Source organism: Microtus pennsylvanicus, chromosome 1 (assembly GCF_037038515.1).
Source record: "Microtus pennsylvanicus isolate mMicPen1 chromosome 1, mMicPen1.hap1, whole genome shotgun sequence".
Lineage (NCBI taxonomy): Eukaryota > Metazoa > Chordata > Mammalia > Rodentia > Cricetidae > Microtus > Microtus pennsylvanicus.
Window position 1 is genome coordinate 39,595,227 of NC_134579.1, and position 27,251 is coordinate 39,622,477.

Consider the following 27,251-nt stretch of genomic DNA (forward strand, 5'->3'; position numbering starts at 1 on the left):
CTCCTGGGGGAAATCTGAAATTGAGATTAGATATTTGTCCTTTTACTCAAAATTACTTTGCAGCCTAGGGCTAACTGTGATTTTTTTCAATGTTATACAGATCCAACTGTAGGAGAAAGCTTGTGGTGAAGGATAGATTTCCCTAACTAATTAGAAGGTGGAAGGACAAGGTTGGCTGGAAAGAAAACACCAGGGGGGAATTAACTAAGCTGTCAAAAGCCAAATGGCTCAGAAGCTTTCATCTGAGAATGCTGACCATGACCACTAGATGGTAGTATAAACTCACAACAAATTTGTTTTTCTGCTTGAGCTGAAAAAGGAAGTCAAGGCCTAATGAGTCTCTAAGCCCTGGGCCACAGCAGTGTCTTATGGGTACTATTAGTAAATTTCCTTCAACTTTCATTCCATCACAAGTACAATTCAGTCAATAGCCTTGCAAGTTATCTTTAAATTTTCGCTAAAATGAAAATTTTCACCATGTCTCCAATTTGATAGAAATTTTGAATGGATGTTTCTAACCCTTTCAATCAATTAACTGTAATAGAATTTATACATTTCAGGAACTTGGATTTTGTTTCCTCTTTTGCTCAAATAAATATGTTCTCCCATCCCCTCCATGTCTTTTAAAAACATTCATTCTTGGTAAAACCATAGTTCACAGTTTGCAAATGAGGGCTTTACCTCTATATGTTTAATCTTGGCAAAAATTAACAGTTATGACATCATGACATAAGAGAGCATCTATGTACAAACATATACAATTTTATTGATCTCTCTACAGACTACAAGAATTTTAGGTATAGTCACAATTGCTGAATGCAACAGAAAAATAGTAATTTGTCATTTTTTTTGAAAAGATGCAAAAATTCTGAAGATGAAAGAAAGATACATCAATGGTGTTGTCTGTCTCTTATTTCCTAGAATAAAACATCACATAATTAAGTACTAAAAATTATAGGTTATTAGAGATTTTGAACCTGTGTACAACTATCCAAAACCACCACCTAGTGTATCTTCTGGCTTTGCAGTTGAGAAGGGTGGGCCAAGACAGGAGGGGGAGTGGCATAAGGGGAGAGTGGTCAGAACAGTTTCTGTGTGTCCTTGCCTTCCATTGGCTGCCTTCCCCTGGCTGGACCAGTCCTTTCTGGGGGTGTGAACACTTTTTCAGGGCCCTGGTGTTCAGAAGGTGACTTTCCCTTCACTCACATTCCCAAGCGGCCCTGGCTGTTGAGACAACAATCAAACAATCCTCCCTGTTTGCTGAGATCAGGTCCAGTAAGATACCCACAGCTGAGCAGGGGCCGTTCGCCATGTCTGCTCCAGAAGAAGGGTGCGCAATAAACTTGGAGCTGATGGACTTTGTGATTATTTTGAGAATTTTCATTTTCCAGATATTGAGAATTTTACCACTTAGCTTTATGTACTGCTGAACTTATGGTGATATTTCTTGTATCTTATGTAAAAGACAGTCAAAACTTACAATGTTGACTTAAAATAAGATCAAGTCACAGAGAATAATATTCTAGAGATACAAAGAATTAGTGGCGCTGCCTGGCTAGAAATGTGCACTCACTTTTGTTCTGTGAGAGGCACAGAATAAATGCCAATCAAGACAAGGCTGTGTCTCTTACATTCTGCCTTTCCCGAACCCTTAGAAGGGGCTAAAATATCAGCCCAGGAAGGCAAGAATCTTTCTTAGTTGGTCATAGAGCAGCGCTTAGCAACTTTGGCTGGACATAGACCCACTTTTATGGTTCTCAAAAATACTGATGTTCTGTTCCAAGTCTAAGACATTTTTAAATCATTGGGAATTAAAAAATCTCAAGAGATTGTTATGTACATCCAAAGCTATACTTAAAAAAAATACAAACCAAAGATACAAACATAGGCCTTTGCCTGTGCTGTGGTCGAATCAAAACCTCACTTCCCTCAGACTCTCGTGGCCTTCCCGACACTACCCCCTCACGCTGCACCTTCTCAGTGTCTACATGAGACCTTATTTAGTTCTTACATCCACGGCTACGTGGTCTGTAGATAGGAATACTAAACGATTTATCAGCCATGCTTCCTAGAATCTCTCCTATGAGAGACAATGCTCAACCTATGTTGGTGAGTTATCTCAGGCTCTCTGATTAGTGTGCATACACAATGCTACCACCTAAGATGAGGCTGAGTGACAGGAGGTGAAGAAGCTGTGAAGCTGGTATTTTTCCTAACACACAGAGAGCAAGACTGTATCTGACATGCTGGCTTTCTTTGTCACTGCCCTCTGTGAACCAGTGTGGTCAGGGATGCTTGTAGGACAAATATCCTACTAGTTCTCCTGTCCAGCTAGCTTCATCATATTACTCTACCCAAATGCCCGCGAGCCAAGTATCTCAAAGAACCCACCTTAGTCTTCAACCAATCTCGGGCCTAATCTTACCTTTTGTTTTTTCAAACTGGCACAAATAATGGGTAAATGATACCTTTAAAATGGTATTGGTGGGTCATATAAAAGGGAACCTCATTTTTTTAAAGTCTCTTTAAACTTTTTAAGGTTAGAGACCTAGATTTTATAGAGAATCAATTCCAAAAGACTTGAGAAATGTTTCTAGGATGGAGTTGCTGGACATCGTCTCAGTTTGTCACTGAAGCTTCGCTCACACGACATACAATGGCCCCCATGGTGACTGAGTGCTAAGTCGGGGACTCAGGGAAGTATAGAAGCAAAGTCAGACACACAGCTTTTTCAGGGGATTGAAATAAGTGAGATCACCCTCCAACCAAACTCCGGGACAAGTGGATGGCTTCATAACAGGATCATTGCTTACGTTACTGTGAGAACCAGGGAAACACATACATCTTCTATTACATCATTGGTGAATAGAATGAAAGGTCCATTTTCTGCTGGAACGCTAAGGGCTTTTCTGTTGAGGAAAGATCGGAAGTAAAGTCACCTTGTGCAGATGGTGCTCCGCAAGCCTTGTCTTCGGATGCTGCTTCGTAGACACAATGTAATTAGATGGTAACCAAGACTCAGGGCCACCTTCTGCAGCACTATTAAAGTTTCTGGGGGTAGTTTTCCATATGATCCAAGACAGAAGAGAGATGAGAAAATGCAGAAGATTAAATGTATAACACTACTCATTTCCCTAAGATAGCCATGATGGCAAAATGGTGGTGGTGGTAGTGGTGATGTGTGTGCGTGTGTGTGAAGGTTAATGCAACAGAACAGAAAAGTTGAAAGAGAAAAATCACATCCATGGTTAAATTATTGTTATTGCTATCTCTTTGAATTATAAAAATAATTTTGATACAGTAAAACCTCATTAATTTAGATTCTGCTAATCATTGATTTGAGGGATAAATTACTCTTATATGAAGAAAGGGTTTGGCAAACAATTTTGTAAGCACATCTAAGCTTTAAACATTCGTGAGAACGTGTTCTTTTTAAGCATGGCAGAAGCACCTACTCCAAATGATCTCTATTTATAAACTTTTTGATTTATTTGTTGAAGTCAGAATTTTAAGCATGTCTATCAAACACTGTGGATGTCCCTTTTTGATATATTCTCTGTGTCTTTGAAGTAGTCTGTAATTGTTAGTTCACTGATTCTTCAAAATTGAGCTCTATTGTATGAATCACACAGATAATTTTTGGTGGAATTCTCTTGCTAAGAGAATGTGCTCTTGTTGCATGCTATTTTCTGTAAAAAAATACATTATGTATTTTACAGTCTTTCTCTTTAAATGATGTAAAATAGTAGCTCTCAACTGGAAGCAATTTTGTCCTTTTTTTTCTTTTTACTGTTATTACTAGCGGGTCTCTAATGGCATCTAGAAGGCAGAAGTCAAGGGCACTGTTAACATCCCATAATATGCTAGACAAAACTTGCACTAACGATGCTGCTATCGAGAACTCTTGCTATAGAACAAGTGAATTTGTGTGTGTGTTGTTGAGGATTGAACCCAGAGTTTGAACATGGTGGGCAAGCACTCTATCCTGAGCTGTATCGCTAAAGCAAGTTAAATATTCCTGGGAGTTTCAGAGATAGTCATTGAATTCAATACTACATTGGGTTGAATTTCACTATTTCAAAACAAAAGAAATATTTTATTCTTTTAGATCATTTTATAATGTAGAAATGTTAAAGTATACAGAAAAATCAGAAACTTGGGTTCTTAAAACAGATAGTATAAATTGTGTGTTGCATTTTGGCTGCCTTAAATTCCATTAATATTTTTACTGCATAAATGTGTGTATTTTCTGCATTTCCAAGACAAGTTCTCTTATGCTAATACTATAGCAGAAGGTAGACTTATGGAGAGGTGTTTTTTAAGAATTCAAGGATTCTAAGAAATGCTACTCTAGTGTGCATTTTCTAGCTCTTTTAACCACCTCTGCTCTCTTTTCAAGATCGCAAAGAAAAATTTAAAGAAAGCACCACTTCAAAACAAAAAATATAAAACCAATAAAAATGGCAATTTTGTCTGTGAAGTTGGAAGAAATGGTTATGTTTTAAACACCAATGTAACCCAGCAAGGCCTCAAACCACCAAGAGCCAGTAAACAAATCAACCACATAATTTAAGGTTCTAAAAAGGAGCAACACATTGTCAGGTGAGTCCTATGTTCTGACATCCAAGCATGTTCAATAGAGCGAGTAGTAAGAGTTGCCGTTATTTTCTGTGCAGCGCTCCTCGGCTGGGTTGGAACAGATTATTTTATCATGCTGGAGCTGACCTTTACTTTTGAGAGATTTTAAGAAGGTGTTTGGTATTTACTAACATATTCCTGTGACAATTTGTCAATCTAATTAGTTAAATTATCTATGGGTTTGTGTTATTCATAATGATGACTATGGCCAATATAGCTAAAATAGCACTAGGTTTCATAAAGGTTCCTTTAATAAACATTGCACCCCAAAGAATTTTCTAATAAAAGCCCTTATCAATCAGAAATGTAATAACTCAGAATCTCTTTCCTAAAACATTAACTGAGGTTTTACTGAATCACATCGACGAGAAGGACCAGTTTGGTCTGTGAATGTCAGGCTGCATAAGCACCTTGGGATTGTAGACCCTATTGGGTTTGAACAGTAATATACTGTGTAACTGGCAGATAAGGATACAAATGGTGCTTTAAAAATATATCGCTTTGGAAACTGAAATTGGGGTATGTGAAATTCCACTCTTTGTGAAATCAGTTCTCAAAACTAACTGCCTTATTCCTATAGTCTAGTTTCTGCAAACTTATCGCCAACTCCTCTGGAGACTATACACCAGGCTGAAAAAATGCTTTGAGGTGAATCAACCCTGCTCGGTTGATGACTAAAAGCAGGAACTCATCCTGAAGGTGACAGACACAGGGGTAAGAGTGCTGGAGTCCTTCGCTATCCTGGCCAGCCTTGGTTAAGGAGAGCTGTGGATGATGTGCAATGCTGTGGAGGGAGGAAAACGTTAGTCAGATTCTTGCTTAGGAGAACTCAGTAGTGTCCTAATATACTAAGGAAGGTTTCAGATGAGAAAAAACTCTGGGTTTGTTTGGATTCCTGTTTGGATGGGTATGGCAGGTCCACTTGAAATGCAGGGTTATCTTCTAATGCAGATTTTTAAATTGTCGGGTGTGGCCCAATTCAGAAGAGGAGTTCACCATAAATCCTTTTTCTTCTGATAGAACATGCTTTGGTTTCTTTTCCTCTTAAGATGTTAATTTATCATGCAAAGATTTTTTTCATTAAGTGCATTAATGCTTTTGTTTGTACAGGAAATTTCAAATCAAAAGGACTCCCCAATAGTTTCCAAACACAAATTCTTAGCAAATTACATGCCAAGATGATAGCATCCATTCCACATGGGGAAAAGACAAATTCAGCCATTATCTTGGGATTTTAACCGGGGTTGCAGCTTCCAAGGTGCACAGCGGCTTTGCCTTTGCTACGCCTCCGTGTGATAACTTCGGATGGACTATAATGGAACATTTTGTGGAAGAAACTGGTTTCTAGCAGTTGAATAGTGATGCTGGGAATAAATTTGGTTTCCCTGAATAATGGATTCTCAAAGCAGTCACAACTTCTTTTGACGGTTAGAACTGGTACCATTTCTTATCCTTGTATTTCAGCATTAACTGGAAAGAGAAAAACGGCAATATAAGATGATGTCATCTTTAAAACTCTGGTCAGCAAATCAACACTGAGTTAATCATGGAAATTTAGTTAAGTCTCAGAATGTAATAGAACTGCATGACCTCTTACTTTGTGGACAAAGTCCATGCGAGACAGGCTCAGAATCAAATACTTAAGCTGCTCACACTCAGTGGATGGGAAACGATGTTTAATGACAGACGAGATGAAAGATATGAATTCTAGCCTCTGCTGATCTTCACCCATTTTGGGGAACTCATAAAATCTCCCTGTGCACCTGGCCAAGCAGGTGATACAAAATACAGACCTAATGTATCAGAATGGATCAATATGCTATGCCCCAAATGAAAAGAGTCTCAACTTAATGTAGATTTCTTTTTCTCTCTCTGAGTAGAGGGCTATAGCACTTCAGGGATTCAGGTCACATAGTGCCTCTGCCTAGACTTCCTTCTTCAGGACTCGGATGTTTCCAGTGGCCGCATTGTGAAGATGCCTGCATTCACGTGGGCAGTTTACCTCGTGTGCATGCTTGGAGAACGCTTCTGCACTGGTCATCATGCCTGCGGTCTTCTCTTCCAGCTCCCCCAGCCTCTGTCCTCTCTCATCGAGTGCAATTCGGGCTCGGGTCAGCTCTCCCATCACCCCTCCGGCCGCGCCTTTCATCCCTTCTATACTACCTGGTCCAGGAATGTGCTGTGCAAGGCTGCGGGATGCTTTCCCCGCTGTAGCTTCCCCAACTGAGAATTTAAGCCATAGAAATGTAAAACATGTCAGTAATACATACTCAAGATGGCCTCCAAGGCAAAAAAGTACTTTCATAAATTTCTATTACTATCATAATTTTCACTCAAAGGGTGTCTTGTCACATATATGTGTTAAAGATATGAGCACTTAAGAAAAATGCCTAAGGGAGATACTGGGAGATATTGTTATCATATGTCTGTGTATATGTGGTATATGTGTATATGAGACTGAACTTGCAATGTATGTATGTGTTCATGTGTTTGTGTATATATGCACATGTGTGATCCTGTATGTGGAATTCAGAGATTAACCTCAGGTGCAGCCCACCTTTATTTTTTTTTATCCTAAAAACATTGATTGAATGATTATGACACACGCATGTTCACACACACGCATGTGCGGGTGCATTATGGGCTGAGTTCATGTCATGAACTCGAATTATTAGGTTTGGTGGCAAGTGCCTCCACTTGCTGAGCCATCTTGCTGGTCACATCTTGTTTTTTTGAGACAGGTCTGTTACTCAGCCTGACATTCACTGAGTCAGAAATTTAGTTAATGTTTTCAGGATGTCACATTGGAAAAGAACCTAGACTTTAGAAAATAAAAGTCTCATTGATATCTAGTTCACATTCCATAAAAGCAACCCTTAGTAAAACATATAATTAAGTCACTGGTTTTTAGTGTCTCATACAGTTGTATAACTCTAACTGCTATCTGATTATAGAATATTTCCAATTTGCAATAGAAGCCCCAAACTCATGAGCAATCACTCCCCACTATCTCCTTACCCCAGCCTCAGGCACCCACTGATTAACTTTTAGTACCCATGAGTTTGCCTATTCTGGACAACTTATATGAATGGAATTATAATATGTGGCCCCTTCTCTGGTCTGGCCTCTCTGATATTTGTGGAGTTCTATGATGCCACATATACTACACTATTCCCTTTATTGACTAAAATAAGATTAAACTGTAGGGTGGTACCTATGTCTTTTTGCACAGTTATAAATTCAAAACAAAGGGAGTTTTGGTATGCAAAACTAAATGGAGGTGGCATTGTCTGAAATTTTATTTTTGTCTGTCCTCTGTTTTTTTTTTTGTGTGTGTGTCTCCTATTGCTTTTTGATTACTTTTCATCAGAGTTTCACTGGTAGATTTTCAAACTAGTTTTTTTCCTTTGGCACTGATACACTTGGCATATGAATGAAGAAGAATCTATTTTCTAGCAGTGGTAATAGGAAAGCAGACTAAAACGATTTTTCAGAATTAAAAAGACAAATACTGTCAACTGATCATGAAACTAGGGCCTATCTACAACTGGGATGCTTTTCAGCTTGCTCATTACTTATTTGATATATATATATCAAATATACACATACACATATACACAAATATAATTGTATATTATATATTGCATATATAATACATGCATATTGAAATACATATATATAATTTGTGATTATTTCCTAATATAGTAACTAATTTCATTCATGTTTACTAAACAATAATTTTCAAAATATGAGAAAAATAATATTCAAACTTTAATACAGAAACAAAGGCACCTTGGTCTAGAATTTGTGATACACACACACACACACACACACACACACACACACAGAGGTTTTCTAGTTTGTGATGGGTTTAATAATAAGAAATTTACTCACAGAGCTCCTCTCTGTCAAATGTCTGTCCACTTCCACCAAACAGCCCCTTGAGAAAGCCTCTATTTTGAGCTTCTGGTGTCTCAATGGGAGTAAACAAATCGCCTAACATGTCCTGTACCAATTAAGAAGAGAGTATTAGAGCAACTAAGATGAATTAATATATGGAAAAGTAACACTGTGATATGTTACAGTACATCATGAAGACAGCCTTTCCACGTCTTTTCTGTGTGGTTGTTGCTTGGTACACAGTTCTGACCTTATCTCCTCAGAGACCACGAATAAAGGAGAAAAACAAAACTTTAGACAGTCCAGCCATGAGCTGCATGGAACAGACCCTGGGAAATCACCTAATGCCACTGTCCTATGTCACTACCAAGTTTCTGGGGCAAGGAGGGAGCAGACTCTGCACTCAACTACTCTGCTGAGAACAGTAGAAGATCCAGCACAACTCTTATCTCCAAACACCAAGTCCACTCATTAAGACAAGACCCAGAGAACCACAGAGCCATGTGGGCATTATGTGGTCACTGACATGAACTGAAATTCACTGGAGATATGCTAAGACTGTGAACCCTGGGAGACAGGACAGCTGGGACTGTAAATAAAACACAGGTATGGCTGCATCAGGGTCTCCAACATTTAAATCCACACAGGATGTATATGAGCATCCAGCACATTAAGAAGACAGTAGCTGGCCAGCTGGAGATTATTCTGAGGGGTAGCCCATCTTGAAGTCCAGGAACTTATTTTCCCTTCTGTTTTAATTGAAAATTCTTAGAAATCATTCTTTTGAACGCTTTGGGATTTCACTGAACACATCACACTCCTGTGGAATCCACTTATAGGAGGACTGGCCCCTGTTGTCACCTGGGCAGACATTCAACCCAGGAGAAAACCTGCTTGAGCTCCACTGGGGCACTGCTGGTTGGCAAATCTGCTTTAACAGATCTGAGCTAGACACACAGGCATCTACTCTCCCAGCAGCAGGGTTAGATCCTTGGGATAAAGGAAGGCTGGATAGGGGAGCACGGAAGCACAATTCTTAGTTAAGGGAGCCACCTTAGGGCTGGCAAGAGACTTGAACCTAGAGTGGCTCCCAGGAGCCCAAGGCGATGTCCCCAGTTAGTTCCTTGGGCAGATAAGGATAGGGAACCTGAAATGACCCTATTCTAGAGCAATACTGACGAATATCTTGCATATCACCATAGAACCTTCATCTGGTGATGGATGGAGATAGAGACAGAGACCCACACTGGAGCACTGGACTGAGCTCCCAAGGTCCCAATGAGGAGCAGAAGGAGGGAGAAGATGAACAAGGAAGTCAGGACCACGAGGGGTGCGTCCACCCACTGAGACAGTGGAGCTGATCTACTGGGAGCTCACCAAGGCCAGCTGGACTATGACTGAAAAAGCATGGGATAAAACCGGATTCTCTGAACATGGCGAAAAATGAGGGCTGATGAGAAGCCAAGGACAATGGCATGGGGTTTTGATCCTACTTCATGTTCTGGCTTTGTGGGAGCCTAGCCAGTTTGGATGTTCACCTTCCTAGACATGGACGGAGGGGGGAGGACCTAGGACTTTCCACAGGGCAGGGAACCCTGACTGCTCATTGGACTGGAGAGGGAGGGGGAGATGAGTGGGGGGAGGGGGAGAAGAGTGGGAGGAGGGGGAGGGAAATGGGAGGCTGGGAGGAGGGGGAAACTTTTTTTTTTCCTTTTCTCAATAAAAAAAAAAAAGAAGAAGAAGAAAGCAAGATCCATTCCAGTACAGAAGAGAGACTGACTGACACCGTAATACAGTTTCTAGTTTACACTGTCTTGTTGTTAAAGACTTCACTCTTGCATATTTCTTAATGGCGTTGCTTAATTTGTATATTCCTTACATTTTAAAATTATTCTACTTTTCACCTATTCCATTTAGTTCTCTGTACTATTTTTATTTAAAACTCATATACTTTCCCTCAGTCCTATTTAATTTTCTCTTTCCTCAGTCCCTCTTCATGACTTATTAATGATAATTTTCTACAGATTTAATAATCTTTAAACTCCATTTATTCTACTAACCTATATGGACATAATCCTAAATAAATGAAAAACTCAAAGCATTTTCACTAACATCAGGAAAGAGATGCTGAATTCTTTACTCTTTCTCTAGATAGTGCTTGAAGTATTAGTAAAAACAACACGAGAATAGAAAACAATCAGCAACCAAGTTCGATGGACTAGTAAAAGAAGAATTTAAATCATTCCCCTTTTCAATATTATGTTCCTATGTATAGGAGACCTAAATCTAATGACTCTACCAGAAACCTTTTAGGAATAATAAACCTTTACAGTCAACTAGCAAGATATAAAATGAAGACACAAAATTAATAGCTTTCTTAAATGTCAATAATAAAAATGCTAAGAAAGAAGCACAAAAGACACCAAACAGCCAAAGCGATTCTGAGCAGGAGGAACAACACTGGTGGTATCACTGTCCCTGATTTCAGCTATGCTATAGAGCCATAGGAACACAACCGGAATTCCACTAGCATAAGAAGAGACATGCAGATCAATACAACAGAACAAAGGGCCAGGAATAAATCCGTTCAGCTACACTGATAGAACTTTTTACAAAGAGGGCAGAAACATTTTGGAGAAGAGACAATTTCTTCAACAAATGGTGCTGGGAATACTGGACAGCTTCTTATAAAAGGATGAGAATAGATCCATGCCTCCCACCCTGATTAAAATCAATTAAAATTGATCAAATATTAATGTGAGACCTGGAACTTTGAAATTCTTATGAGAAAATATTTCAAATTATAGGCATATATAAGGACTTTCTGAAAAGAATGGAAATAATTAAAGAAGTAAAATCAAGAATTTGCAAATGAGATTTATTAAATTAGTATGATTCACAACAAAGAAAAAAATGAGTAAGTAGACTATAGAATGGGAAATATCTTTGCTAATTTATAGCAGACAAAGATTAATATGTAGAATGTATAAGTAACTAAAATCCAAACAAACCAAAATACCAGAAAACCAAACAAGTCAGCTAACAAAATAAACACAGTAATCAAATGATGGGACAAATGCCCAGTAATCACATGGAAAAGTAATCAATATGCCTAGTCATTAGGGAATGCAAATTAAAACTATGTCAAGATGCCATGTTACCCTAGTGAGAATGGCAACCATCAGGAAAATAACCAACTCTGGCAAGGATGAGCTAAAAAGGGAATTTGTATACTGCTATATGTGAGAATACAAATTAGTCTGTCTACTATGGAAATCAGTATGCTCATGGAGATTCCTCAAAAAAAAAAAACCAACAGAACATAGGACGCAGTTATAGTATGATCCAAAGGACTTTAACATACCACAGTGATACTAACACAATTTTGTTATTTTTATGCAGCAGTATTTGTAATAGGCAAGTTAAAGAATAAGTGTAGGTGTCCATTAACAGAAGAATGATAGAGAAAAATATGGGATGTTCACACAGTTGAATTTTACTCAGTCATAAAGAATAAAATAATTGGGGTTGGGAAATGGGTCAGCAGTTAAGAACACTGGCTGCTCTTTAAGAGAACCCTGGTTTGACTCCTAGCTCCTCAGAGCTGTGTATAACAGGGGGTTCAGATGATATGACATGGTTTCCTGGCACACACATGATGTACAGATAAAGATGCAGGCAAAATATCCACACGCATGAAATAACAATAAATAAACCTTAAAAAATTAAAAAAAGAATGAAATTCTGTTTTCAGGAAAATTGATACAACTGGCCATTATTATGTTAAGTAAAATAAATCAGATTAAGAACAACAAATAATACATGTTATTTTCCACTTGTGGGTCCTATATTTTGCATAAATATATAAAATTGCACAGGCATACAATACGCACTCCATGTATGTAAAACCTAGACTCTCTGAGAAACAGAGCAATAGGAAGGGTGTGGGGGGGAAATGTATGCAAGAATGAATCCAATCAAAGTACACAGTGCACTTGCATAAACCTGTTGTTATGAAAACCAAGTGTGTGCACAAGAATCCTATACAACTGTGATTAAAACAAAGCTCCGTAGAATACATTTCAGTTCACCTACTACTGTAAATGATCATAATTATCATTCATCATACTCATGATCCTCTTATTACTTCTGAGTATACCTAGAACCATACTAGAAGTTGGTAGGATTACATTGAGGAATATATATTCAAAAAATCTTCTAGGAAAAATTTTGTGTATTTATTGTCTGGCCCTATGACACTTTATAGATGTCTCTCTCATTATTTCCCTCACTTAAAACTCACACGTATTTATTTATTTAATATTTTAATTTTTGTTATTAATTTTTTTATTTTCTAAAAATAAATTTATTTATTTACTTTACATCCTGGCTACAATTTCCCCACACTCCTCTCCTCCTAGTTCCTCTCCCCAAATCCCACATCTATTTAGATTAATGAAGGAACTTTACCTACCTGAATATTATCACACATTTCTTGGCTATATGTTAACCGTTGAATTTCAGTAGGAGAGACAAGGTATAACGCTTGACCTTCATTAGTAAAACAAAATGTCCGTGCTATCCTCATGTCTGTCAGTGGCAAATAATTTACATCCAACATTGGGCGAAGGCTAGGTAAGCTGAATAGAAGAACAGTTAGTAAATCTATATCTCATATTTTCTTTGATATAAATATCTACTTTAATAAAAAATATTTAATACTATTTAATAATAAAGTCATCATTTTATGCTTTTTCTTTATAGCATCTTTAAAGATTAATAATAAGTAGACTTTCAAATAAAATCACATGTACACACACAAATTTGAGCACAGTTCTATCTTAGCCCATACAAATGTTTTGCAAGTGTCCCTAGAGGAGTAATGTAGAGGCCTATGGTCTCTCTAAGCACAACTCCTTAGTATTTGATCCTTATGTGCCAACAGACATGTGTGGGGTCAGTCCAGTGTGCCTGGGCATAGAGCTCCATCCCTTAGTCCCTCTTCCCAGGAAGTGGAACCTTCCTGTCTCTTAGGGCATTTGTATTGAACACGACTAGTAAATAAACACAGCCGAAGCTTAAGGAATGAGTTGTAATAGGTAACAGATTAGCATCTATACATAGGAAAGACTACATCTGTAGTTACTTCCTAGCCTATCCTGCAGCTATAATTTTGATGAGATAGCCCTAGAAAGGTCCTTTTGGATAATGTAGTAAAAGCTAATTTATAATCCACTATTGAAAAGCAACAGTTTTCCCATCATTCCTTCAAGTCAAGGGCAGAGAGAACTTCTCTGGTTTAATCCTCAGACTTGGGAACTATGCTAATTCTTCATGTACAGTGGTTTTAATTCATCCTAGAATACAGATAGTGTCATTTTTCTTTTAAAAAATATTTTGTAACTACATTCTGAGACCCAAAATTTTACTATATAATATGGAGACTGAAATCTATCCTATTGGAATAAGCATTTATTGATGTTTCAGCACCATGCTGCCTGGTATTTTATCCACCAACTAGTCACATGACTATTGAGCAAGTAGACGATCCTTGGATAGTCACTGAGGTCTGCTGAAAGTGTGACCGGCTCGCTGGATTTCAAAGACTTAGTAGTCAAAAACTATCTGAAATATGAACGATATATAACAGCTTAATATAAATCTTGAGTAACAAACAAGCTGAGAGGAGAGAAAGGACATCACACACACCTATAAATACACATCCCCTGTAATTGATCACACACACACCCCATAAATACACATCCCCCATAATTGAAGCAAGTCTATGGGTTAAATCATGTACAAACAGGATGGAGTGGTCTTCATTGGAAATCTCTGAAAATAGTTTGAGAAAGAATCAGAAATCTATGAGAATAAGGAAGCCATGATTGCCTTTTTCCCAAAAGTTTCTCCCTCACTAATTATAGATCTCTTCATGTTAGAAATAATGAACCAAAATACCACGAAAATCTGGTCTTCCTCTTGAACGGCTTTCCTGCTTCTCTTCTTTCTATTTACACAACATTTTCTGAAAGAGTCAGCTAAGGGATCAGACAGTAAAGGTTTCAGGCTTGGGCCTGCAGCGGCTCCTTCACAGTTGTTCAGTTCTCTTTGTGTGCAAAAGTAGCCATTGCCGACATATAAATGATGGGAGTGGCTGTGCCACAAGACACCTTCTTTTCAAACACTTGACTTCATATAATTCCCATCAACCGTATTCTCTGGCTTTTAAAATCATTTAAATCTTGGCTTGCAGTCTGTACAAAATCAGACTGATTTGTCATCATTTTCAACTTCGTACTGCACTGCTCTATTCTTGCCCCCTGAAAGCTGCTCCCAGCGTCATCGTGCTCCTAACACTCGCTTTCTGAAGGGGTTTCACACAGCCAGTCTGGCCTCCAATTTACTATGCAGCAGAGGATTACCTTGAATTTTGGAACCTCCTTCCTTCACTGCTGGAATTCTAAGCAAGCTTCAGCATGACCAAGTTTACAGTTCTGTTCCTGGTGTGCTAATTCTTTGACTTTTCTGGTATATGGGCTACCTCTTGACCACCTCTTTTTACTGTGATAATCTCCTTTTTATTGCAGAAGGTTGTGCTGTTCAGGGCCTTTTCTTATTTCTCTTCTGACTTCATAACCTCCTTCTTTGGAGTTTCTTTCCCCCAGTACATAAATGTAGAGACTGGTCCCAAGCTTCTATCTCTGGTACAGTCTACTTTTCATTTCTTTATGGAGGATCTCTTAGTGGTTACATTTGCTATTATCAGTGTTCCTAGATGATGCTCAAGCCTGCATTTTCCCAAGAGACCAGACCTTAGATTGCTCTTAAGCATCTGCTGGATGGCTTGGAAGCACCTTAAAAGTCGAGCTTATTTTTAATCCATTCTCAAACTCCTTATTCTCAGTGTTTTCAACTTCCTCTCACTTCCTTACCTGCTAATAGCATTACTGTAATACAAATTCCCTAAATCCTGGGAGTTAGTGATCTTTGTTTAACAAATCAGCTTTGCATGCAGCAAGTTTCCCTCTTCAGCTCTGCTCCCTCCTTGCCTTGTAGTACAAGAGTCCTTGAGTATTTTCTAGTACACATCCAGAGAAGGCTAACTACCTGCTTTAAAGTCCCATTTCTTACTAATTTAGTTCATCACTCATGGTCCTCAAGCATGTATGTCAACCTGCCTCTCCAAGTTACTTTTTTCTATTATACATTTAGTGATTCAATGCTTTTAAACTTTGGGAATTTTGTCAAAAGAAAAATCAGCTTATATATCCTCTACTGGAAATTCCATTTCTGTTTTCTAATTATTTGTATATTTTCATATGTTGCTAATTTTATCTCCTTTTAAAGGATTTGGAACAAGGTGAGATATCGACAAGAATGACAGTCGCCTCTATAGTATATTGAGTAAATTTCCTTTTCTTGTAGCTTATTCATCCAATGACCAACCACAGCATTGCTGAATCCATAAACTCATTAGGTAATACTTTATGCTTCACAAGTTTTATATGATTTCGTTGAGTAAAATGATCTTATTTTTAATGTGTCTCATGGCTTTTAGTTTACCAGTGAGTGTTAATATGATTTTTCCTATGTTTATTCCTTCAAACAAATTATTTTACTTTAATTTCTAATATGTAAAATGAAAGATGACAATAATACTTGTCAATGTCCTAAAAAGCTTTGAGAATCAAGTGAAATTCTCTGTGTAAATTTCTTATATAATAGTGAAAGCAACAGATAATTTTACTTCCATATAGCTTCTGAATCTAGTGCCTAACATATTCCCAACATCTGCCTGTTAAATTAATGTACAAATGATTGGGAATCATTCTTTCCTTGGATTCTTTGATATCAAATATATATTTATATATAAAAATATTTATATATGTCAGCTATATGTAAATATATATATTTATATATTATGTATATATATATATATATATATATATATATATATATATATATATATTATTGTTAAGTATTTGACAACTACTTTTTAGGAAACAAAACCAAAACCAAAACCAGAACCAGCCCTCTCCACACCCAAGCCACAAACCTCTCTTCAGAACATTTACAAACACAACGAACATCTATCAGGTTACTTCTCTTCAACAGTATGAATATACTTCTCACCATTATTTCTTGCTAGCATTGTTATAACTATCAGCTAACAATAAACATGCCAAGTACCTCATTATCATGATATGCCCGTTTGCACAAAAGCAGGCCAAGCAGGCACTGTTACACATGACCACCACCTCTGCTTGCAGTATGAAAGAGGCCTCTGTGATGTTGTGAACATAAAGGCAGGTCTGAGACGGCAGTGAGAAGACTTTGGCTTGTTTCTCTGAGCAGATTATTGCATACTGATGGTCGCCTGTTTCTTGGGATGCACTGGAGTAGTTCATAACCAGTTTCCTCTTCCACGTTTTCTCATTTTCGTCTGCGTTGTTCGGATCCCTCCATACTTCATATGGAGGCTGCAGTAAGCTGCCGCTTCTGTCCATGCAGGAAAACGTTAGCACAGCTCCTTTCAGTGAGAGGAGAGTACCTGTAAAACAAATCGTACCGCTCGCATGTGAGAGCCCTTCTAAAGCTGCTCAACATTTCACGCCACGACGGTTTACGGGAATAGGCTTGTAATTTGTAATATACAAAACCAGCATGTTTGTGAGTTAATCTGCTGTAACAACTTGTGCTAAAAAATGTAGGTCTAAATTTAGTTTAAACTAAACTATTTGCCAAACTTGTTCACTATATTGCTGAGAAAACAGGTCTGGAAGGATGATCACACTAGGGACTGCCATACAGCTTGGACTGCAGCCTTGGTTACAGTTACTATTAAGCATGAATTAGATTCAGGTTTCCTGATTCGAACCCCAATATTCTTTTTTTTTAATTCAAAATGTCTTTTATTATCTTTTTGTTTAATATGGTTTTAATTGAAATAGAATTATATCACTTTCCCCCTCCGTTTCCTTTCTCCAGCACTTCCAGCGAACCCCTCCCCCTCTTTCCCACCTCTAAACCAAGAACCACAGGCAGCTGTGCTGGAAGAAGAATTATCCTCTCCCATGGATGAGCACCCTTATTGGTTGTTCAATTCAGAACACCACTAAAACATATACACAGGATTTTTTTTCATTATGCTATATAGTTCCATTAAAACCCATAAAAATTTAAAAGGCAAATTTTTAGTATGTGTATAACTTTATTTTTTCAAGTGAGTTAAACTATTAAAAAAAAGTGTACTACCTGTTTCCAATTTCCTTTTTGATGCTTGTTTGCTAGAAAATGCTTTTTAATTGTTCTGAAATTAAGCCCTCAATAATTATTATGTGATCTCGCATTCAGAGTTACTCCATGCCACCAATTTTGTACTTGACCTTTGATCTTAGCTAAAAGGTCAAAAAGTGACTTCGACTTTATCTATCTATCTATCTATCTATCTATCTATCTATCTATCTATCTATCTATCTATCTATCTATCTATCTTCCAGACAGGATTTCTCTTTGTAGCCTTGGCTGTTTTTGAATTCCCTCTGTGGATCAGACTGGCCTCAAACTTAAGATCAAACTCCCCCTGCCTTTGAGTGCTGAGATTAAAGACATGCACCATTGTGCTTGGAGCGATGACACTTTTAATGGTATGACAAACAAGTTCTGCTGTGAATATCATTGGTTAATAAAGAAGCTGCTTTGGGCCTATAAACGGCAGAATAGAGCTAGGTGGGAAAACTGAATGCTGGGAGAAAGAAGGCAGAGTCAGCAAGAGGTCATGTAGCTAATACCAGGGACAGATGCCTGCACTGGATCTGTCAGCTGGAACTTTGCCAGTAGGCGATGACCTTGTGGTGATACACAGATTAATAGAAATGGGTTAATCAAAAATATAAGAGCTAGCTAGTAATACATTTAAGTGAAGTTTCTGTGTGATTATTTTAGGGCTGAGCAGCCTGGAACAAACAGCCTTCCTACTACAAAGTTCTTTTAACAAAATAACTAGGGATAGAATCAGGGCTTGTGGAATGCAAAACTTTATTACTTTTGGCCTCTAATAAAATAATTTTAAAGTTTTGTCTTTTTAAAATAACTACTTTTAACTCTTAGGCAAATTTATGTATCTTGATTTAGAAAAAAAGATTATTTACCTGTTTTTCCCATGGTATGGAAAATAACTATCTATATGTAATTATGTATAATTTGTATAATTAACATATGCCAGTAATATATCAAAAGAGAAAAGTATTCAATTTGTCCATTTACCGACTGAATCACTTTTGGTATTCTAAGTTCTTTATGTATTTTGGTTATTAGCTCCTTGTTGAACAGCTAGCAAAAATTTCCTCCCATTCATTGCCTCTCTACTCTTCATTTTGCTGTGAAGAACCCTTTTAACTTGATACAATCCAATTTGTCAATTTTCCCCATTGTTATTGATCATTTGGATTCTACTTGGAGAACCATTGCCTGTAATTAAATCTTGAAGTATTTCTTTCTCCTATGTCTTTTTAAAAGTAGTTTCAAAGTTCCAGGTTCTATGTTAAGGTCTTTAATTCCATGCAATCTTATTTAACATGATTTTAGGCTAGGTTGCCTAATCTTTGCATCTCTAATTAACTTCCTTAGGGATGATTTCTAAGGTTCTGGGGATTTTTAAAACAGGATTTAGCCAGGTCAGTTTACTGACTCAGGACTGGGAGGTCAGCTACAGTTTGTAGTTTCTAATACAGCAATTCAACATAATAATGTTAGAACCGAGGAAGAAACACAATGTGATCAATTACAAAGTGTAGTGAGCAGGGATTCAAGAAACTCAGCTTCAAATCTACTCCTCTCTCCAGCTTGTTTGAAGCATGCTATCTATCCCCTCTGGGCTTCATTTTATTAATTGTTAATAAGAAAACTGCAATATATTAATACACAATCAGGACATGCAATAGTTCGTTTGTTAGATTAGCATCACACAAGGACTTGGTCAAACTGCAAATCCTCAGACTATCTTAGACTTACTGAACCAGAGGGTCTGGGGTGGAGTCCTTCGATCTCTATCACAGCAATACCTTCAAATTATTCTGATACAAACAAAAGTGAAGTATGGAAAGAGACATAGTATGCATGTGCTTCCCAGCTCTACAATTCAATGATTGAACATACTTCAAACTTCCATATTACTGATAAGAATTTGTTGCTAAGACTAGCAAGGCTATCTATCTATGTAAAAACATTCCTTAAAAAAAGGAAAGTGGGATTTTATTTTTAGTAGTATACTTTTTAGTTACTAATTCAACCCCTTACTAGTTCTAGGTCTGTTCAGACTTTCTACTGACTCAGGGTTTGGTGCAGGGTGTATTTCTAGTTTTGTACTCATTTCCTTTAGGTTGTCTGGTTTGTTGGAATACCAGGATAACACAACCATGATGAGGTACAACCTCATATCTGTTAGGATAACCATTCTAAAATCATCAAGAGATAACAATGACAGCACTATGTGGAGAACCTAAACATACACTGTTGGTCTATCCACACATGCAAGGGACAGGTGTCAGAACACAGTCCAAGAATGGAGAAGTGTGAGGAGAATTCTGAGTGCTTGTGGGAAAATGCCAGGAAAACAAGAGTCTTATGACCTCAGTTTCTACAAACACATGGAATTTGTTCTCAGCATGTGCTTTATTTGTCTCTCCTGAGCATAGCACATAGAATGAGTTTACTTCTGATTATTCATTTCAACTGGCTATTGTTATTTATTTGTAGGCCTCTATGGAAAAACATGTTTTTGCCACATTCGATTTGTCCTTGTGATTATACACAGCTTGAACTCATGAGAACTTTACTCAGGTGACCATTCTTAACCCTCAGGGTATAAAGTGTCTGACACTCTGAATAAAGTTGGCTATTGCATGAGACTTGAGTCTGACTTATTTTTAGGCTTCATTCTCCTATCTCAGAAGTAAGAACTCTCTAGTGACTTGGCTGTTCTGTTTTTTTGATCTTCAGGTTGAACCCCAATGTCTGTCTCTGGGTTTTTACTATTTCTGCTACTTTTGACAACATGGGGCTCAAACCCCAAACCCTGAGATTAAGAGTCTCATGCTCTACTGCTAATGTTGGGTGCCAAATTTAGCAGAATTAATAAAAACCCAGAAACAGATATTGGGGTTCAACCTGAATGTCAGAAAAGCAAAACAGCCAGTCACTTGCTATGGCCTCTACCTCAGTCTGAAATAGCAATCCTGTCTCCAGAAATCTCAGAATAAGAGTATTTTTGATAGCTGTATCCTCCCATCTTATGTTGCTCTCTAGGGGTGAGATTAAAGGCATACATCACTACTGCCCAGTTTCTATGGCAAACTAGTGTGGCTATTGAGATTAAAGGTGTGTGTCACCGTTGCCTGGTCTGTAAGGCTGACAAGTGAGGGTATTCTACTCTCTGATCTTCAGGCAAACATTATTTATTAAAATGCAAATGAAATAGCACTACAACCCTAGGTTCCACTGCCATTTAGAGCAGTAAATAGACATGGACAAGTATGAAGATTTAAAAAAAAAACTAAAAATGGAACTAACATATAATCAAGCAATATAGCTCTGAGGTTGTAACCCAGGACTGTGAGGACAATGCTACTCACAATAGTGGAGATGTGGAAACAACCTAAGCCTCCAGCAGAGGAATGGATTACAAAAGTCATATATAGATCTGTAGTGGTATATTATTTGTATTTTGATAAACAAATATTGCCTGAAGACCAGAGACAAAGCTAAAGCCACTAGAGGTCAGGCAATGGTGACACACACCTTTAATCTCAGGATTTGGGAGCCAGAATCAGATGGATCTCTGGAGTTTAAGGCCACCTTGGTCTACACAAGATCAATGCAGAAACAAATCTATGTGGTAGTGGCTCACACTTTTAATCCAGGTCCTAGGGAGTCACACACCTTTAACCCCAGCACTAGAAGGGATATAAAATGGGAGAACATAGAGGCTTAGTCTGCTTACCTGCAGTCGCCCAGTTTTGGTAGAGATTAAGACTTCTTTAGTGGCTTGACTGTTTTGCATTTATGGTTTTTAGGTTGATCCCCAATTTAGGTCTCTGAGTTTTTGTTATTTGTGCTATATATATGCAATTGCAACATTGTTTTAACTTAAAAGAGAGCTGCTCTCTAATATTAAAAGACATTGATGGTATTACATTTAGTAAAATAAGCCAGTCACAAATGGGTAAATTCTGCGTGATTTTACTAATATGAGGCATTCAAAACAGCTAAAGTCATATGTGCTAAGAATAAACTGATGGTATCAATGAATGGGAGAAAATGTAACAAGGATTTGCTAATAAATTAATATAGAATTTAAATTATGTAAGGTAAGTTATAGAGATGTGCTATGCAGTACTGTATTATAGATAATAATACCATGGGGGGGTTTTAGAACTGAATGGGCTGTAGAACAGAGAATGAATATGGAAATAGATGAAAAATCATCAATCACAGAACAACAACAATCGCAGAGTCAGTCAACGGACTGTGAGGAGGTACAGCAGTCTCCAATCTCAGTCTGATCTTTATGTCACCTTTCCTCCTTAGGAAATTCCTTTTCTCTGTTTACTGCTAGAAAGCTGGCTTCCAGTTATTCTTTTTTATTTTATTTACGATATTTACGATAAATATTTATTTTTTATTTTAATTACAAAAAACATGAACCTAGCACTATAGTTTTCTTCTTTTGAATTAATAAATTTTAAATAGCATGTTTACAGAAAATAGATCAGATCATATACAGCACCCATATATCTCTTTCTTCATTTCTTTTACCATTAATAGCTTGTATTAGTAGGCTGTATTTGTTAAGCACTTGGGACTGACTTGTTATCTGAATACTTTTCTTCCCCAAATTGTGCTGTGCTAAAGTAAAATTATGACTAAATGTAAATAAAATAATGCTAAAGTAAAACAATAACTCCAGAAGTCCTGGTCCAGAACCAGTTACAATAAAACCAGGCCATGTTTCATTATTTCTGCATCCTGTGTGTCTTTCCCCTGCCTGCTGTAGAGCCTGCAGGGGACCCCACAGAATGCCTGGCACATATTGGATGTCCAATATATATCATCATTAAGTTAAAGAAGAGATCTGAATTGGTGATTCATTCTGACCCCACTGATCTGACTCTAACTTCAGCAGAATAAAAAATTCATATTTCCTTACAATTAGAAATGCTTTAAAAAGTATTTTTCTCTATGTCATATTGGCTCAAAATAAAGTGTTCGTTTTTAGTAGTTTAGAGACAAGGGGTTTCTAAATTTGTCACACTCACAGAGCTGACTATTCTGCCTGCCACGACATATATCTATGTAACACAAGTTAATACAAAAGCCTAACTCTCTCTAACCTGTCATGCTATATGGACTGTTTAAAAAATCTCTTACCCTATGTATTCATAAAATTTTTTAGCTTAATATACCTAAAACATTTATTATATTTATGAAAGAGGAAGTAAAACTAATGATTAGAATCTGTTAAAAATATTCAAAGGAATGTCAAGGGAATCACACAGACTTTTTAAAAAAGAAATAAAAATGATATTTCAGGGAGAGTAGAACATGTTCCTAAGTTGAATTCTTGAGGATCTTCATGAAAAGGCAAGGAAAACTTCAAATATCCACCTTAGGTCAGATTTCTTCTACTTTATTTGTTCCGATTTCAAGAATGATGTAAAAACACTTGTAGGTTCTGGCCTGACAGAACCTTGGAAAAATGCCAAGTCATTAAAACTAAATTGAACTTGTGCAGTAATGTTTATCTCAGCACTTTTAAGGAGCTTATTTCTGAAAGCAGGGTTTAGATTGGCCTTTCTGGATCCCATTCATAGAAACAACTTAACTGTACTCTGACCCCGAGAACTGGTAAATGGCAGTGTGGTAAGTGTTGGAAGAATACATGAAGTTCTGATAGTCTGAATTACATATGAGGCTTATACTCCTCACCTTCATCCATAATCAATGCTTATTAGCAATTCTTGACATCTAAAGTTGAATAAGTAGCAGCAAGGGAATGAATGAGTCAAAATTCTTACCACTTGGCAATACCATCACTGGCTCTGTACACCTTTGTTCGTCTGATGACGGTAGGTTCAGGGAGATGAGTAAAACCATTCCCAGACTAGTTCCAACAAACAGACAAGGTGAAATGGTGGAGTCATTCTTCCGCGCAAAGGATTCCATGAAGTATAAAGCTGTAACCGCTTCTTTGGAGTCTTTGTCAATACTGGAGATGCTAGAGCTCCTGGAGCGGTTATAGGAATTCTCTCTGGCTTCTATGAAGGTTTAAAAAGCAAAATGAAGCATTAGTGAATCTATAAAACAAGTCAAATTTAATACCTGAAAGCCATAATTATGAGAGAAAGAAAGGTTTTATTCTTTGTTTGCTGACGTGAAGGGTATCTTCCCCAAGGTACTAGCTCATTTTGAAGGAGTAGAGTCTGGAATCTTATGTGCTATCATAAACTTAGGCAGAGTTAAAACCAAAATTCTAGTCTCCTGAGTTCTAGCACACCACTTTTCTTTTTTACATTTCCTGAACGATCAGTTAAAATTCTAATCGGGGGGGGGGGCTTAAATCTAAATAGTCAAGATTATAACATTTTCTACCACTGTAGTTGTTTTTCCTTTGCATCTTTTGATCATAGAAACCATACTAATAATCTTTGGCAAGTCACACTTACCAACAGTACCATGGTTGCCCACATGAAAGGACCAATCTGGATCATAAATGATCTGTGACAAACATATTGTATACAAGTGAAGCTATAAAAATTGAAGTTTTAATGTAAGTCCAAAAACGGGAATGTGATTTCTGTAGACTTGTTTTGACCTGCCTGCCTATAACCCAAATCCAGGTTTAACTAACTAATGCCAAAGGACAAAGCAGACTGCGCCATCCTGTTAATGCTGGATTTCCCGAAAAGGCTTCAGCCTGCTTAGAAAAGAAACAGCAGCATGGTTTTGTGTGCTCTTGCTTCATTAACACCTGTGCATATGCACCCTCCAACAAGCACAAATTCCCCCATCTGCCAAACAGAAATATCGTTATACTGACTTTAATTGCTCAAGGACAGGCTCCTACTCTCTCTACTGTCTTCACTCACCTTTTTCCTCTTGACAGATCTCAGTGTGCCTTTTTAATTCTCATAGAGCCAGATGAGATATGAGTTCTTCAAAATATATTTAGAAGGAAGAGAATGCAATATTCCTAATTTCCCTATATCTTTACCAAATTTATAAAAATATCTTGTAAAATTTATCATCTATATATTTTACAAATTTAAAGACAGAATTATTACTAAACTATTTTCTAGCACAAACTAGAGGCAGAAATATCTATGACTCAAAAGTCTGCAGCATTCATTCCAATGATTATTCTCTTGCTTTTATAATCCTTACACATTGCTCCTATTATAACATTTGTAGCCAATCTGTCTCCAAAGTTTCACTTATGACTATTACTCAATACTGATACTCACAAACACCTGCTAGAAATATGATTTAGTCATTTCCATGTCTACTGGACAAGATTTAGTATAGCATATTATTAAATAAAAACTGAGTAATGAATTCATTAAAACATTTTTGAAGAGCAGTAATAGATTGCCATTTGAAGATTTAAAGAATAGTATAGAGTTATTACAGCCAAATATTTCTATTATTTTCCCCCCTCCTAAAATCTTTATTACCAAAAGAGTAAAAGCAAACTTATAAGATTCTGTTTTCTTTCCTGCTCTAAAAAGTTTTGTCTCTTTTCTTCTTGTATTTGACTCCCCATCCACATACTTATTTTATGAATAAGGAAACAATAACTTCCTTTAAAAATTTACAAGGATTATAAACTTTATTATTTTTATTTATTATTTATTTATTTGGTGGCCCTGGGGATATATTCTGGACCTCACGCAGACTGGGTAAGTGCTCAGCACTGAATTATATTCCAGACCTTTTGTCCTTTATTCTTTGAGACAGGGTCTTGGTAAATGGTCCAGACTGTCCTTGAGCTCTCTCTGTAACACAGGCAGGTCTTGCAATCCTCCTGCCTCTGCCTCCCCAGCAACTGGGATTTACAGGCCTGTGCCACCAGATCCGGTTATAATTCTGAATTTTAGAATTTAAAAACGTGTCTTTTTAAACTTGGTTATATTCATTTGACAGCAGAGGTAATTAAGGTTGCCTTTGTAGATTGTCACCTTTTGTATAGCCTACCTACAGTGGAGTCATTTTTTTCTGTTTTTAGAGATAAGGAAGGAGGTGGACTGGGGAATAGAATTGGAGTTATGGCCACAGTCAAGTAGGATCTTATTTTTTTTCAATGTTATGTGGGTTTTATCATCTTTTAAATTAACTTCCATTTCTTGTCTCCCAGCACCTGTTACCATGACAAACCAAGCTTTTAACTGTACTCACAAGAATTGACATGTTTAGCCTACCTTCAGTTGTAACTGGTAAAGAAATCTCCATGCAAGCAGCTGACTGTGCCTTTCTAAATGGTGGTCTTCCAGGACCCCAGCGATTTACTTTTGAAACATCAGCACTGGAAAGACGTTTTCCAGAACTGCAACTCTGAGAGGTTGGACTTGTGCAGTGTCCATTTACATGGTCTGTACCAAGAGGAAGAAGGCAGAATAAATATCATAGTTAAGTCTTCAGATGAGGAAATCCAAAGGCATAGTTTAAAAATGGAGGAACAAGAATTCCTCTTCTTCCAACCCATTTGCATATCACTAGTTTCTTGTTATTTTAAGATTTAGTTACAATTTCAGATTATAAAAAAATCAAAACATTTATTATGTATAGCACACACATTCCTAATTTGTTTAATTATCATTATTTGAAATGTGCCGTATATTCCTACTATGTATTTAATATATTGTTGAATGGCAATATAAAATAAGATTTAATATTGTATTTTTATCACATTATTTGAACAGGTCCAATTTATGTAAGTTTTGGAAAGTATTTCTTTTACTTGGAGTTTAAGATGCAGAACACAGCATCATACTATGCACTTGAGAGCAGTACTTAAGGACATAGCTGCCTTCATGCACATTCTAGTTCTGACACTAATTAGTTCTGCGCTACTCAGGTCTTCACTCTTTGATTTCCTCTAGAATGTTACTGCCTAGTTCATGCAGCTTCTGTAGCGTTTTTGGAGTCCATGTCCTACACAAAGGGCTGCAATAGACAAGGTATAAGCTTTTGCCTTTGTCACTCTTGTCTCAATGTTTATCTAACGTCTGTGAGTGTTTGGATAGCACTTTGAAAACTTGGACTAGGAGTAGACCTTAATGGTACAAAACTCATTTAGCATGAAACAGATTTTCTTATTTTGCCTAAAAAGTAATAAATTGCATTTGAAATACCCTTTATGGTTCTGCAATATAAAGAACGCACTATGGACCATTCTGCTCTGGTCATCCTTGAGGTAGAGCTGTATGGAAATGCCTACTAGCAATGTTGACTATGTGGACCTGGCAATCTATTACAGCCTTTCTATACTGCACAATTTTAAAGCCTAAAATTGTGTCTTTCCTGGATCACTTTGCAGCTACTCAAGGCAGGAATTATTTCTCACTATTTTATTGTACTAGAATTTTTCCTACCAATTTTTAAAATGAGAGTTAACATTTATCAGTATTTCAATGGTGGGCATTGTGTATGTATAT

General features: G+C 37.1%; 1 protein-coding gene across 19 annotated transcripts in view; it reads right to left on the reverse strand.

The window, feature by feature from the left end:
- Positions 1-746: 746 nt before the first annotated feature.
- Stxbp5l (syntaxin binding protein 5L) overlaps positions 747-27,251 on the reverse strand; it is a 210,654-nt gene continuing 184,149 nt past the window's right edge. For 13 of the 19 annotated variants that reach the window (XM_075962211.1, XM_075962256.1, XM_075962220.1 and 10 more), the window contains 7 exons: positions 26,016-26,186; positions 23,616-23,855; positions 16,732-17,092; positions 13,013-13,178; positions 8,533-8,644; positions 6,641-6,861; positions 747-6,108 (listed from right to left, as the gene is read on the reverse strand). In XM_075962211.1, coding sequence (XP_075818326.1) covers positions 6,067-6,108; positions 6,641-6,861; positions 8,533-8,644; positions 13,013-13,178; positions 16,732-17,092; positions 23,616-23,855; positions 26,016-26,186 — 1,313 coding nt within the window. In that variant the 3' untranslated portion in view covers positions 747-6,066. Of the gene's footprint in view, positions 6,109-6,640; positions 6,862-8,532; positions 8,645-13,012; positions 13,179-16,731; positions 17,093-23,615; positions 23,856-26,015; positions 26,187-27,251 lie in introns of those variants that run through there. The other 6 variants (XM_075962301.1, XM_075962282.1, XM_075962293.1 and 3 more) reach the window with 2 other exon arrangements.